General features: G+C 54.3%; 3 protein-coding genes across 3 annotated transcripts; all 3 read right to left on the bottom strand.

Moving 5' to 3' along the window:
* Positions 1–2632: 2632 nt before the first annotated feature.
* Positions 2633–5711, bottom strand: JEN1 (Carboxylic acid transporter; the record flags this gene model as incomplete). Its single annotated transcript, XM_062888535.1, has 4 exons — positions 5580–5711; positions 5123–5476; positions 4854–5066; positions 2633–3841 (listed from the first exon to the last, which is right to left on the bottom strand). Exons 2-4 carry the CDS (start codon positions 5273–5275, stop codon positions 2633–2635), a joined length of 1575 nt encoding a protein of 524 aa, XP_062744405.1. The 5' UTR covers positions 5276–5476; positions 5580–5711.
* Positions 5712–6237: 526 nt separating this feature from the next.
* Positions 6238–13037, bottom strand: QC762_302470 (uncharacterized protein). Its single transcript, XM_062888534.1, is given in 7 exon segments — positions 6238–6658; positions 6721–8313; positions 8372–8524; positions 9002–11547; positions 11558–12666; positions 12776–12798; positions 12866–13037. 4 exon segments carry the CDS (start codon positions 9313–9315, stop codon positions 6640–6642), a joined length of 2079 nt encoding a protein of 692 aa, XP_062744404.1. The 5' UTR covers positions 9316–11547; positions 11558–12666; positions 12776–12798; positions 12866–13037; the 3' UTR covers positions 6238–6639.
* A 677-nt stretch (positions 13038–13714) lies between these two features.
* Positions 13715–14814, bottom strand: RKI1 (ribose-5-phosphate isomerase rki1; the record flags this gene model as incomplete). The annotated part of the gene is made up of 2 exons (XM_062888533.1): positions 13715–14771; positions 14807–14814. The coding sequence occupies 2 exons, from the start codon at positions 14812–14814 to the stop codon at positions 13715–13717; spliced, it is 1065 nt and encodes a 354-aa protein (XP_062744403.1).
* Between the last annotated feature and the right edge of the window lie 9 nt (positions 14815–14823).

Genomic DNA, 14823 nt, shown 5'->3' with positions numbered 1-14823 from the left:
CAGCTTAGAAAGCACCCTTTCTGGATCGTACGGTACAAGGCCAGCACCCGCAAAGCCACCCTGTATATTCTTCTCCGTTATAGAGGCGAAGAAGGCCTCGCGGAAGGCACAGAGGAAATCGACCTTGCTTACGTGGTTGATATGCGCGCGCATCAAGTCCTCGATCTGGCGACCGTACGCCTGTTTTAGCGGCCCAAAGCAGCCAACATCGAGTGGCTGAAGGAGGTGGGAGGAATGCGGAGGCATGCAGAGCGTGATAATGTTGTTCTGCTGGCAGTAGCGCTCGAATCCGGTCGAGTGGTGGCTTTCCTGGCCGTCGAGGATTAACAACCGGTATTTGCCCTTTGTGCGGGACGCTGTGTGATAGTCGAAGTGCTTGATCCAATCTAGGCCTACCGTATTGGTAGTCCAGCCATTATCGGTAGTTGCGATGCGCCAGGTGGACGGTAAGTTGCACTCGGTATACCAGTTGACAAGGTGGTACTGCGCGGCCAAAATAATAAACGGAGGGATAGCCCAGCCGAGGGCATTGACTCCCTGATCACCGTTGCCCATTCGCGGTTGCCAGGCTGGGTCAGTTTTGCCTTGCTAAGGCCGTCCGAGGTTGTAACCACCATGCCCGTGAAGATAATGCCCATCATAAACCTAGTCTCGTCGAAGTTGTAGATCTCGTCATCTACAATACCGTACTTGGCCTTAGTGTTCCGTACGAGCGCAAACCACTCGGCAATGACCTTTGGATCCTCGCACTTGGCTCTCTGGTAATCGTATCTACGCGTAAAACGCGTACGGAGCTGTGGCTGGCGTTTGACGAAGTTGTGTGCCCAGAGCTTGCCAACAGGGGGCGCGTTACGTACGCGTAGCAGTTGGTTGGCCATATCTTCCACACCACGCAATCTTGGTGGAAAAGCTCGCGCACATAGCTCAATAACGTATTGAATAATGGCATCCTCTTCTGATTGAGTGAGCTTTTTCGAATTGGGTGTTGTATCGCGTCGTGCAGGCCGGCCGGCGCGTCGGTCACGGAGGGTTGAGAATGGTATGTTATATAGCTTTGCTGCGGCTCGGAGGCTTAATTTCGGAGTGTTTTAAATGGCTTCAAGGGCTAAGATTATCCTGGCTTCATTTAAGGTAGGAGGCATGTTGGGTTGTAGAGAACGTTGATGTTGAGTATAGGAGGACGCGTCGCGGTCGAAAAGTGACCGGCCCACTTATGTGACTGACTCGCTTATAAAGTACGTTAATTAATTGCAAGGAAAAGGAAATGATCGCAAGGAAGAGCAAATGAACGCTCGTAAAGACCACAGGTGATGAGGCTTGGGTGATGAAGCAAAAAAGCAGTAGGAAATCGCTTGCGTGGTGTAAATTGAAGGAGGGCAGGCCAGATTTGTTGCAGTGGTGGGAGTGAAAAACAAACAGTGGGAGTGAAAAGCAAACAGTGGGAGTGAACAGCCCAACCTAGACGGTGATGGGGTATCAACTCGGTATTGTCGAGCAATATTCACTTGGGAGGGACCGGGAGAGACCCGCAAGGCCTGGGGACGTCGACTTGGCTCAAGTCAGGTGATCTCCCCAGGGCCAAACAGCACGAGATTTAACACGTACCGTGAATAGAAGGAAGCCATATTTATATTGAACCGGAGCATTCACCTTCGTGTTTCCTATCACTTCCTGAACAAGCTCAGAGAGCATAAACCAGCATGATGGGAACTGCTCACTTGAAACCACTAAGAGCAAGTTCGATGAGTAGAAGCGATGAAGCAATAGCAGAAAGCAATTGAAAAAAGATATGAAGATCTCATTCATCCCACTCGTCATCCTGCCAGTCTCCATCAAAGACCCCTCTCACAGCAATCGTAATCGCAAGCCGGAATGCACTGGTACCGATAACAACCCCTATAATCCCAGGTTACCGTCAGTCTTGTGCCTCATCCACTCCATGAACGGGGTACACCTGCCACTCCCTTCCACAAACACCCTTACAGTTGTCCATGACGCACTGCCTCACACAGAGCCGATGGGGAGTAGGGTCAAGGAGAATCGCCCTCTCCCCGGCAGGTAGCTGCTCTTGGCGTATCTGAGCTTTGAGCCAGTCTGCCTCCCACTGGTTACGGGGAGGGAGAACCAACCACGCAAAATCAGGGTGGAATCCCGGACAGCCAATCGTCCGACGCCGGGCAGATGTGCTTGCAGGTTTTGTGTCGTGGATCGGCGGTGATGCTTCTGCGGGTAAGGCAAGTGCGAGAGTCGATATGAGTAGTATGAGAAAGAAAGACGATAAGGGTTTGCGCAACCGCAACATCGTGCCCATTGTGGTCATCTTGTGGTTGATTCTCGGAAGGGTGCAAGGGTGAGGTTTCGGTTTAGTGGCAGCGGGACAGATTTGAGTGCAAAGAGATAAGTTTACATGCCGGGAAGAGTGGAAGAAAAGGTTAGACGTGTAGCGCGGGGTCCATATGACCACAAACAGTCACGATGTCAGTGACAGGTGTGTGGCGCTCTCAAGTTTGCCGCCGTTGAAGCCGTTAGACGTGTCAACGCCTCCACGCCTAAGTAACCTGGAACTGAGCTGAAAGTTTGTATTAGGATGTAGGTACTCATCGCGCGTGTCCCTTCGTCACAATCTTCTTCGTCATACCGCCTCTTCACCCTTCCGATCACGTTTCTCCCTTTCTCCCTGTGCACCTTGAAAGATCTCAAAACCCTGTTCATGATCCTCCCCAAATACTACCCCAGTGTCCTCCAAAGCCTCACTATCACGCCGGTCAAACCTCCTGCCAAGACATTCCGGCCCCAGCAACGTCAGCACCACCACATACGCATAGACGCAACCCATGAAGATGCAGATGACCTTCCCATACTCGCATCTCTGTCCAACTACTGTCCCGTCGGGTGTCGTCTCCGGAGGCAGTGGAAACCTCTCCCCAATCGTGCTCTCAATCGTGCTCGATGCCGAGCTAACCAGATTACCCAGCTGATACGACGTGCCAACAACAAAAGTCCGGAATTTCGCAGGAGACAACTCCATCAAATGAGCGGGTATGACCCCCCAAGCCCCCTGAACAGCAAACTGCTCCCAAAACGCCGCCGCAGCAATCCTCCCCCATCCCTGATTGGCGACATCAGTCGCAGTATACGGATACAACAGCGCGCCTCCCAAAACACACATCACCAAGATACTCAGTCTCCTGCCCGCAAACTGACTCATAAACCCAACCGTCGTACCCCCGAGCATAGCCCCGACATTGGCAATAACCTGAATAGTCGTCCCCTGATCCCTCGAAAACAAAAACTGCGTGTCAAGCAGCACAGGATACAAGTCCTGCGAGCCATGACTCATAAAGTTGAACCCTGCCATCAGCAACACCATGTACGTGAGCAACAACCATTCCTTTCTCATGACTTGCTTTCCCTGCTCCCAAAAAACATGCGTCACCCCCTTTTTGCGCGTTCCAGTTCCCCCCTCCTGGCCGGAACCCTCCTCCTCATCTTGCTGCTGCTGGTGTTTGAGCTCTCGCTCCATCTTTAACTTTTGGTATGTTCTCGTCTCTGGCAGCAACAACCGCAAACCAATAATGAGAACAGGAGGACAAGCTCCAAACCAGAATAATGGGCGCCAACCATAGGGAGTGGTGTCAACCAAGGCGCGGGAGAAGGCGGTGGAGAGGAGATAGCCAAAAGCGTAGCCTTGCTGGAGAAGACCAGACATCAACCCGCGGGCGATCGGCGGGAGATCTTCAAGGGCGGTGGCAGCTGCATTGCCATACAGGCCGCCCATTGCTATCCCAAAAAGGGCGCGGCAGGCGAGGAATTGGGAGTAGGTTTGGCAAAAGCCGGTTGCCTAGAAGGTAGTACATGTTAGCTGGTGAAAAGAACAAGTTGAATAAAGACTCAGTGGAACCGTCGTTGAAGGAAGAGAGCCAAGATAAAAAGTCCAAAACAGGGATCCAGGGGTCAAATCGCCAAGAGATAAGATCCGCGCGGGAAGGAAGAGCTTGTTCCTAATCCCTGAATCGGACCTATCCGCTTGGACCCTTGAATATGACATCATCTCAACTTTGCGAACACCCCCCGTTTCGAAGCGCTGGTTGCGCGACTATCTTCGGCGTGGGATCCAGAACCTCAATTCCCGGCTATGCAACGTCGCATATAGAGACACCAGGGCCCGTTCCCGTCATGCAGTGTTTGCTCAAGAACCAGGGCTCCGGCCCTGCCCCCGCTGCATCCGACTCCTGGCCTCGAGCCTTTCCGGCTTCTCCCCGGGTCATTTCGAGATATACCTCTTGGGCCAAGGGAAGCAGTCGAGTTCCCGTTCGCACGCACAGGAACAACCCCCCCTGCCTTTGCCATTATGGTAAATATCTGCTTGAGGTAGTAGAAGGGTAAACTGTTGCGGTTGGCGAATGTCTGATCCCAGTTTGACAACGTTGGCCCACGGGTGAGATGACGGATGAGAAGAGCTCTCGGTCAACGCGGCTGTAAATCTAGCGGCGAGCTGCAATCTTCTTTTGCTTAGGAATGGCAACCCCAGCCCACCTCCAAAGTCCATCCAGGTGTGTGAACTCTTGGGTCAAAACATGAAATGCTCATTCCCAAAATCCACCAGCCATGATCGAATAAGGCTATACATGTTGCGGAACATGATGATGCCTTTGGTGCCCGAGAAATCGCGCTGGGCGTACTTCCAACATCCTGGCCCACACCCCGTCCAGACACTCAAATCCCCTTCCCCCACCCCTGCCACCCCCAAACCAAACAACAGCCATCCCTTTTCTGTACCATCCCGTTTGATCCCTCCCCGCTGCCTCCCATCCCAAAAACACCCCCCTCGGTTGAAAAAAGAAATAACTCACCAACTCCAAAACAAAAAACAACCCATTATTAACCACAAACCCCCACCTCCTCCCATACCGATCCCCCACAACCCCAAACGCCACCGCCCCCACCGTCCTGAACATCAGTACCAGTGTAATCCCCCACGTTATCTCCGTTCGTGACCGACCAAAAGACTTGGCAAGGTCGGGAAGGGTGAGAGAAACAGTAAAAAAGTCGAAGGCGTCCCATGTCTTATTGGTGGTTCACTATTAGTAAGATCTTATTTGCGGTGATGGTGTTAACTCACCCAAGCGAAGAACGCCACCGAGAAAAAAGCCCAGTTCTGTCTGTCGAGGGAGGCTAATAGACGGAATGGGTTGGGGATGTCGGAGAGGTGGGTTGATTTTGGGAGGAGGCTTGGGAGGCGGGTGGTGAGGTAGTTGAGGGTGGGGGTGGTCATGTTGAGGATGGCTAGGGAAATTGATGTTGGGTAGTTAGGGATATTGGCGTGGAGGGTTGACACCTAGGTGGGTGTCAAGCAAGGTTAAGTGTTGGTCGTAAAATTCAATGAGGGCCCGGTGCCGAGCGAAGGGGTGATGATGTCGTTGGTTGGGAAGGCGTGGTGGCGGTAACGTTGGTGATGATGCAGGAAGGCGCAAAGCTGACAAACCGTAAGTGCTCAAATCTCCTCCAGCCTTTATTGTAGATCCGCCCGCTGGTGCACATTAGAACTGAAAATGCAGTCAGTCGTCAAGCACACTCACCAGACGTTCAACCGTGGTTGACTCCCTCAACAACCCCAACCTCAACCGTGATATCTACCAAAGTAAACAAGCCATCACCTCTCCCCTCCAAGAAAAGAGAGCAGACGACCTCATCAAGACATACAATTCCCCCAAAGGGGAAAAAAAAAACACCGACATCGCTCCCCCAGTATTCCCCTCACATAATCCCCGATCCTGAAACTGCATACACTAAGGCAGTATTACCCTCCGCTCACCAATCCAACGCAAGCACCTGAGCGAATTCTGATGCTGCACAGCATCAACACACCACCCACCACACCGTTGGAACCAAACAAAAAACGGCAGCCGATCAACGGCATTGGAATCACATGAATCAAAGCCTTCCGTAAACGTCACCTAGAATCGTCGTCCGAACTTGGTCCCGAGTCATGCGCAACCGGTGCTCTTTTCCGGGACCATGGATCCTCTCAAGACACCGAGATTCATCACAACCACGCAGAGAAACCACGCAGAGAAACCACGCAGAGAAACCACGCAGAGAAACCACACAGAGAAACCACGCAGAGAAACCACGCAGAGAAACCACACAGAGAAACCACAGAGAAATCACGCAGAAAAACCAGGCACCTTGGAAGATAAGTTGACACAAGCCATACAGGCAAGATAGGTAGATTAGGTAGAGCACACGCTGCCTCCTATAAAATTTGACAAAAAAAATAGTATCCCCATCCAGACACTTTTGCCTTCCCCCATGGTCTGTAAAACCGGCCGTGAACCATAACATGAACCGCTTGGGTGGTATCCCTCCATCGCACAAAACTCCTTGCAAAAACAGCCCACCCCATCCATTTCCCCCAACACCAACCCCTCCCGTCATCGATTATCTCAGCCACACAAGAACAGAAACCCTCCCTAGAAGGACGAGGTGTCCCTGACAAAAAGAGCCAAAGAATAAAAAGCCAAGTATTGTACAGAACGACGCAACAAATAAATAGTTTACAGAAAACCGTGCTTAGTAAGGGAAAGGTCGGACCCTTCTTCTTCTCTTCCTCACTGTATGCGCTTCCTTCAAGAACATCTAGCTCGGCGCACTCCCACTGTTGCCTTGATTAGCTTGGGATCAACTCCCAAGAAGGGAGAAAGTGGAATCAACACTCACACTCCGCCCCCCATGAAAGCGGCCAAGTCATCCAGCTCGAGCAGCTGCCTCTCAAACGCTGCGCACAACTCCAGCGCCGTCATGTCCACGTCGGGAACATCGGGACCGGTACTAGACGACTGGACACCGCCGAGAGCTGAGCCTGGTGAGGCTGGGGAAGGGGAGTCAACCTTGGCGACGACTGATACTGGTGGTGGCGGGCTGTCGGCGGGTGTGGGAACGGCAACAGGCCCACCATTGATAGTGGTGATGCCGGTCTTGCGGGGTACCGGGGGCTCGCTTGCCCGACCCTCGGTGGTAGGGACAGCTTGAGGGCCAGCAGCGGACACATCGGGTTGTTCATAGTCCATCGCGTCCGGATTCGTGTCGGTTTGGCTGACATTGTCGTCCTTGACAGATGGCGAGAGGGCCCGTTTCTTGCTGTCTTCGCGGGCCTTGTCGCGTGGCGCGCTCTTCACGTCGCGAAGGACCTTAGACATGACCGAGAGGTGGCGCTGCCAGGGGATGACCAGGGGCCAGGATTCGGCTCCGTCCTGGCACATGCGAACACTGTCCCTCACTATGTTGAATGCGGACTCGCTCGAGTTGGCGGGGGCCAGTCCCTTCAGTGTAAGGTATGCGACGGTTGAGCCGGCGGTGAAGGCGGCAAAGAGCATAAACAGAGGGAAGCACAGGATGCTGTCCTTGTCAGCTCCGGTTTCCAAGGCCAACAGCGAGTGGATGATGCTGTGAGAAGCCGCAAAGATCTTGTCAACAGTCTGGACGTGAGTGTGGGAAGATCCACGCCACAAGTCGATGCTAAAGTTCTCGTCCGTGACCACCTGGAGCATGCGTCTGCGGTTGACAAAGATGGTGCCGCAGTTCAAGAGGCAGTGGATAAAGGCATACGTGTAGCCGCTGCCCATGGTGATGTGGAGGTTGATGTTGTTGGGCTTGTCGGCAAAGTGCATGGGAAGGGACTGTCTGAGGACCTCAATGTCTTGCTCAAGCTGCACACACCTCTCATCGGAAAAGGTGGCCAACGTTGTGGTGGTCATCATCTCGACGACTTGGCGCCAGGCCTTGGTGGCCAAGACAATATGACCAAACTCGCCCACCTCGCTGAGTTGGGCAGAGGGATCCTTCAAGCCCGCTGGGGGGGCGCCGCTGAGGGTGCGAACATGTACAGGACTCGTAAAGTTGTAATTCATGTCGAGACAGGGCAGTGAAACATCTTGGACATCAAGGTGGGTCAGTGCTGGATGGCGTCCTGGGCTGCTGGTCAAGAAGCAATCCAGGATGTAGATGAGCCAAAGTGTGCGACGGAAAGACTCCTCCATCTGAAACTGATCCGGCTCATTGGTAGAGTTGTGGTGGTGGACAAGCCTGTACATCTGCGCCATGCGAGCTGCAAGGCCAAGATAAGTGTAGGCGCGAACAGCATTGCGGCAACCCCATTCGTGCAGAATCAGGAGGCAGACGGACTGGATATCAGCAAGGCTAGGCGTGTCCAGATTCTGCATCACCAGGTTAATGGTCTTGCTGGCAAAATGCTCGGCCGCAGTGCTGCTGCTACCGTGTCCGCCATACCGGCGAATCATGGCGGGGGAGTGCCTGGCAAGACGTGTTAGAGGGAAAGGGACCAATCAGAACAGTGGATGCGTCTGCTTACCGCGCAGCTGTGGTCAATAGCGCGTTGACCATGGTCGGCTCCATCGAGGCATTCTTGAGCGCCACCAAAAAGGTCGGCTTGTGGAAGGCAACACAGGCCGGTAGGGTCTTGCTGATGACTCGCTCGCATTCCGTCATGAGCTCGGGTGTAAGTCTGTTGTTTAACGACATTATGTCAGTCTCCGGGCCGATGACACAATTGATCCCGTATGGGAACTCGGTCGGTATGGTGATCCGGTCTCTGTGGAGCCGGGGAGCCCATCCACTGGGAAGGCTCCGTTTGCCTGAGGGGCAGGAAGAGGGCCCATGCGCCCGAGGGTGGGTGAGACGGGACAGGCGAAAAGATTTGATTTGGGAAATGAGGGCCGGGCGGAAAAAATGGGGCGAAGCCCATCCCACTCCGAGAAGGCAACGCTAGAAAACAGCAAACCGGGGCGGGTTGAGACATCCGGAGCCGCCCAAAAAAGAACGCGCTCGAAACGGATGCGTCCGGACCCAGCCCAAAAAAAAAAAAAAAAAAAGAAAAGAAAAGGCACACACGCAACAAAGATGATGTATGTCTGTCTGTCTTTCTGTCTGGCCAGGCAGAAAAAAGAAAATTGTGTGAGAGAGATAAGACAGCAAAACGTACTTTTCATGCGCCGCCGAGGCGTGACGCGACACGCTGGAACTGGGACCGGCCGGTACCTGGCGATCAACAGCGCTGCTTGAAACCACCCGTTCGCTGGGCAAAGACTCCCGGATGCGGTGCTGCATCCGGGCTGGCGATACTCCATGACCACCATGGGCCATGGACTCAGAGGGGAGATAGCATTCGTGCATTCCCTTGGCGCAGTTTTTGCATGGTGCTCTGCCGTTTTCGTAGACACACTTGGTCTTGCCCTTCCGGCAGCGCACACAGGCACCACCGGCCCGGAGGGCTGTCGATCGCACGACCGACGCCATTGCTGAGAGTTGCTGAGAGAGGCTGCTGTGTGTGGTGTGTGGGGTGGGGGATGGCGAAGATAGTGAAAAGTTGATGTTGGCGATGTTGGCGATGATGAAGCAAAACCTTACTTTTCTGTTGTGTGGTCTGTGGTCCGATCCAAGTCCGAGAAAGCCGGAGCAGGAAAAAACAAGAGTCCGGAGGTGCGCCGGGAGCCACAGGAGACAGAATCAGAACAGTGGACCGGCCTGTGATGTCGTCGTCGTCGACGGCGATGAGGTGAGCTGTGGTCAGGTTCGATTGGGAAAAGGAAGAGGAGAGAGGGCGAGGCCAGGAAGGACGGAATGACGGGGGGCGATGGGGTAAAAAGGCTCGGACGGACTTTGGAAGCTCAGGAAGCGAGGGAAGGGAGGCGGCGGCAGCGCTCTGGTAAGTGGGTCACAATCGAGCGGGCGGATCGGCTGATGCTGCCGGGGGTCTGTGGGCCCTGCCAGAGACGCAGTCGCTACCAGCAGCCCCTCAGTCCAGCGACAAACAGCGCCCGCCGCCACTGTCAGCGCCGCGACACAAAGCAAGCCGGCCCCGGCAGTGAGGAAAACGATCCCGATCTTGTCTCGCACTCGTCATCTCCGCTAAATCTCCGTTTGATGGCTCGACTTCATCATACCTAGCCACGCCATCCTGATATACCTCTATCCAAAACTATACAATCTTTGATGGCACTGCTGAAGATAGAACAGAACAGGAGTTAAACAGCCCCGGATTGCCCAGGCTCTCCCATCGAGACACCGAGATGCCTCAGCCAAAGCAAATCCGGCTCAAAATCAGCTGCTGATCGGTAGACCACCCGCCGCCCATGGTGCTACTACCTACCTGGCAGGAACTATTCTACCTTGCCCACACCATCTTATCTATCTTCCGAAAGACTGGTGTGTGAAGTTCCATCAAGAACAAAAAAGGCTGCCAATGCACGCGCCGTGCGCAGGGGAAGAGGCGTCTGCCAGCTTGCGACACCAGCGATGCCTACGATGGAGGTTGCGACGGTCGGCTGGGCGCTGTACTCCGACTCTGGGCTGTGTGCCGGAGCCCAACTCCCCCAGTCATACCTTAACCTTCGTACCTCTGCCCCCGCCTCCCCTTCCACCTCCTCCATCGCCCACCTCACCTCCCAGGTGCCACGGCGATTTCCCGTCATTTGGCTCCCGGCTTGCATGCGGGACGGTTGCTTTTCAGTTCCAGGCCCCCGCGGTGGAGCAGGGGAGGAGTCACTCGCACCTCCGGCCGTACCTTTTGATGAGCGGGCGTTTTTTGTTTTTGCCTTGTCCAACGAGTCACTTCCACCACGCGGCGGGCCCTCTTCCATACTCTTCAGCTTCCAGGTAGGTTATTGGCATTCCGTTGCGCGACGAGAAGAAGACGGTGGCCCCCTTTTCTGCCCTAACGTGTCCCGAAGCATGATCGGGCAATGACCCGTCACCCGTGTTTGAGGTGGCTCGAGGCTGCTGCGCCGCCCGGTCTCATCACCTCTTCTTCTTTTGCTGCTTCTTCTTTTTCTTCACAGCACTCGGCGACAATGCTGCCTATCCATCGGTGGGAAAACAGAACATGCAGGTTTTACACTGCAGTGGATTTCTGATTAGTTGAACGAGCGATTTATGAGACGGGATCTGGTCTTGGAGGGAGCTAAGGCAAAATCGACAATCGGTGTCGCGTTCGCCGGAGTGCAGTTCCACATATCCCGGATTTCCGAGCCAAGCCATTTCCCAATTTTGCTCGGGCGCTTCGGCCGCCAGTCAATCCGACCCCGGCACCACCGTGTGTTTGGTGTCAGAGGACACTTTGGGCATTTTCCTGCCTCCTTCTTTTTCTTCTTTTGTTTTTTTTTTTTTTTTTTTTTTTTTTTTTTTTGCTCCAGATAACCCTTATCGAACCTACCCAGCCAGACTTGGCCTAAATCAACACTCCAAACCCCGGATGCAAACGCAGCAATGACAGCCAAACAACAAACGGCGGGAGAAAACGAAGAGCTCCCCGGGGAACAGGCAGACCGACGGGAGGACACACGACGCAATCGGAAGCAAAGTGGATCCGCCGCGCACCCAGTGACATGGAAGTCACTTCCGTGGCGGTGGAGCTGATGGCCCCTTCACGATTCCCAAAGCAACCCCTCCTTCACCGGCCGCTTCTTCTCTCCTCTCCTGTGTCTGTCTCCCTCTCAACCTCAAACCTCAGCGTCTTCTCCGCCCTAGGTCCTCCGCCCTCCTCCGCCCTCCTCCGCCCGTCCGCAGCCAGCAACCAGCAGCCAGCAGCAGAACAATCACAGGCTAAACTGGTCGTTGTCCATTTATAGCTACAAGTTGTATCTAACCTCCATTTAACCTATACAATTCCGTGTCTCCTAGGGACATTTCTGAAATGCCGGGATCAGCAGCAGCAACCAGATCAGCTCTTTATGGTTCTCAGACGGAGGTGGTGCGGCTTGTCCCTTTGACTCACCATCCTTCCCGTCCAATCCGGCTTCCCCGGCGGCCCTCTCGAATCCCGTCCTCATCACCATCGACCACCCAATCGCCCGAGGTCTTGGCTGGGCATCGGGCCTATGGGTAGGTGCCGATGCATTACACAAACACACACAAAAATCGACGCGACGCGCTCCTCACCCGGCGCTGGGTCATTTGCATTTTTACATTAAATCAAGGTGACCAAGTCTCACCTCTCCGCTTGGGCGGAATTGGGACATGATCACGCATGTAGATCCTTGGCACCGAGCCGTGTTGCTGTGGTTCCTCTCTCGCCCGGATTGGCATGGCCCCCGAACCAAGGCCGATCAACCGGTGACGCTCACTCTTCAGTATGTAATCCAGAAATAACTCAGGTTTCCATATTCTGCAGCGCCAATCCGGGGCACGCACTCTCAGCTAAGAAGCCTCGCTGCACGACGCTCTCACGTCTGACGAAACGCGGAGGCGGAGACGGAGGGAAGGAGGTGGCACAGTTTATCTTGTTGTCTGTGAAAGCCCGAAAGAGGACAAGCTTATTAATGTTCAAGGCGGTAGCAGAACTGGTGACTGGCTCCCGGGCCGATGATGATGATGGACAGTCTATCGTTGCCCAATAATGACCCTTCCGGGAAAGACCTCGATCGACAAAACTCATTGTTTCGCTTGGTGGTGGTGGGGGGTAGGGGGGGAGGGGACAAATAGTGTGTGGTGAGACGCCGAGTTGCAGCCCGAGGTTCCATCACTCCCGCCCGAGACGGACTCGGCGCTTGCTGCTTCCGCCCCCGAGAGTTTGTGTGCGGCTTGGCTCATGGAGGGATTTGTTGGTCGGATACAGCGCCGTGGCTCTTTCGTCACGAAGGCTATCACAAGCTGATGATAATTGCAAAATCAGCTGCCTATCTATCTTCTGTTGGGTAGGTATCACCGGGATGAGGTAGGCTCGGAAGCTTTCGCCGCTTGCTTGCCACACCGTACCGACCCGAGAAAGTGTATCGCGGCTGCCTGTTATCGGCGTTAACGCCCCCAAACCAAACACAAATTTCGGATTTCCGATCGGTGGTGGCTTCACGTCGGTAGATGCATCAATCTTCCCATAATTTGGTGTTGCGCAAGCCATTTTGCTGGCCGCCTACGCTAGATAACTTTCTTTCATCCTCCCTCCCGAGCAATCCGATGTTGTGGCGTCCGTGAACCCGATTGCCTGTTGAACGGTTCCCATCCCGCTGATTCCTTTCGTGTTCTTCTTCAGCTTCGTACCGGTGGGATGATCAATGGCGCTCCTTCTGTGGGCCACTCCGTTGATAGCGATCTGGATCTTGAGTTTGTCTCTTGAACCAGCACACTGGTAAAGCTAAGATTTCGGGCCGGTCAAGAATGCTGGCTGGTTGGGGGGGATGTCATCCCGGCTTGGGTAACATGTCCTCGTTATCCAATATCATGCTGTGACGCCTGAGTAAGACTGAGATGATGTCACCCCCTTCCGCAGGGAATTCTTTTCGTGGCCGAGACTGGTAGACTGTGTCTTTACCCTTCCACTGGATCAAGGCCAACTTTTGCGCGCTGGTTTTGCTGTTGAGAAAGAGCCATGGCTTCCTGCGAAGAACATTGCAGGTAAATGGTAAGACTATGACTTGAAGACTGCCAGCAGATACCATGCCGGCACTCAACACAAAAAGATGTATGGGCATCATTTGCCTGCCCACACACTCTCACATCCTCGATGCAGAGGATTTCCCTTACGATGTTGACTAATAGTTTTGCTTTGTGTGTTTATACATGCAACAGGATGCGTGCTGTCAAAGATTCTTAACCTGTCTCTGGAGTCAATATCATTCTAAATCTATACTCTACCTCTGTCCCTACCCACCTCAACGCCCCTTTTGTGTATCCCCCCCCCCCCTTCCCTTTTCCAATCTCCTCAAGCGCTCAACACCTTCACACTCCCATCCTCCATCCCAAAATACGCCTCCACCGGCTTCTGCGCGCCCCCCTCCCCCGCCTGATTCCCATTCTTCCCATAAAACAACCCAATCTCCGCCACCCCCGGAATCTTGATCAACGCATCAGCCAGCTCATCAACCTGCCACTCCCCCTTCTCCTTGTCACTCGTCCCCTCCACCCTGAGCGGCCTAAACGGCGCATCAACAATCCACATCCCATTATCCGTCACCACCGCCCCCGCCTTCCCTGGCAAACCTGGCCTAACCTTCGGCCCCAAACTCCCCATCCTCTCCAGCTCTCCCAAAACCCTGTTCGCCGCCAAAGGCAGCACCTCGATCGGAATCCCCTTTTTCCACATTGTCCCCAACGCAGGGCTCATCTTCCTGAAGTCCGCCACGCAAACAAACTTCTTGCTGCTGGTGGCGACGATTTTTTCCTGCCAGAGGCAGGCGCCGCCTCCTTTGATGAGGTTGAGGCTGGGGTCTACTTCGTCTGCGCCGTCGAAACAGACGTCTAGGAGGGTGCCGGGGGGGAGCTTGTTGATGTACTGGAGGTTGAGACCGGCGGATTCGATGAGCTGTTCGGATTGGGCGCCGGTTGGGTAGAAGGTCATTGTGGAGAGGGTGGTGGGGGGGACGAGGGTGGTGATTGCTTCTACTACGTAGATTACTGTTGAGCCGGAGCCGATGCCGATGCGGGTGCGGGATGGGAAGGGGACGAGGTGGGCGGTGACGGATTGGAAGGCGGCGAGGCGTTTGGATTGTTCGATTAGGTCGACTGGGGAGGGGGTGGTGGTGGACATTCTGGCGGTTTTGGGGAGGTGGTGGTGAGGTGAGGTCAAGATTGAGTGATGATGCCGGGAGAAAAAATTGGATACTATGGCGGCGGCGGTTGTCGTCCCGCCGGCTCCGGAGGATGGGAACAACGGTCTTGCTGGTGGGAGGTGGGTTGGTCCACTTCTTTTGCAGAGGGAGACGGTTAAGGATGAGGCGCCTCGGAGGAGAAGGTGATGGTGCTTATTCATGTGAGTACAGCTGAGCCAGGAGGGTGATAGCTGCAACTCGCTCACTCACCCATGAATTTGCA

This window comes from Podospora pseudocomata, chromosome 3 (assembly GCF_035222375.1).
Source record: "Podospora pseudocomata strain CBS 415.72m chromosome 3, whole genome shotgun sequence".
NCBI classification, from domain to species: domain Eukaryota; kingdom Fungi; phylum Ascomycota; class Sordariomycetes; order Sordariales; family Podosporaceae; genus Podospora; species Podospora pseudocomata.
This window is presented reverse-complemented; position numbering and strand designations above follow the sequence as displayed.

Coding starts and splice junctions, on each gene's coding strand:
- QC762_302470 (XM_062888534.1), bottom strand. CDS start 9,315: ATGGCGTCGGTCGTGCGATCGACAGCCCTCCGGGCCGGTGGTGCCTGT. Junction 8,525..9,001: donor GCCTCGGCGGCGCATGAAAA/GTACGTTTTGCT, acceptor GTTAAACAACAG/ACTTACACCCGAGCTCATGA. Junction 8,314..8,371: donor CTATTGACCACAGCTGCGCG/GTAAGCAGACGC, acceptor ACGTCTTGCCAG/GCACTCCCCCGCCATGATTC.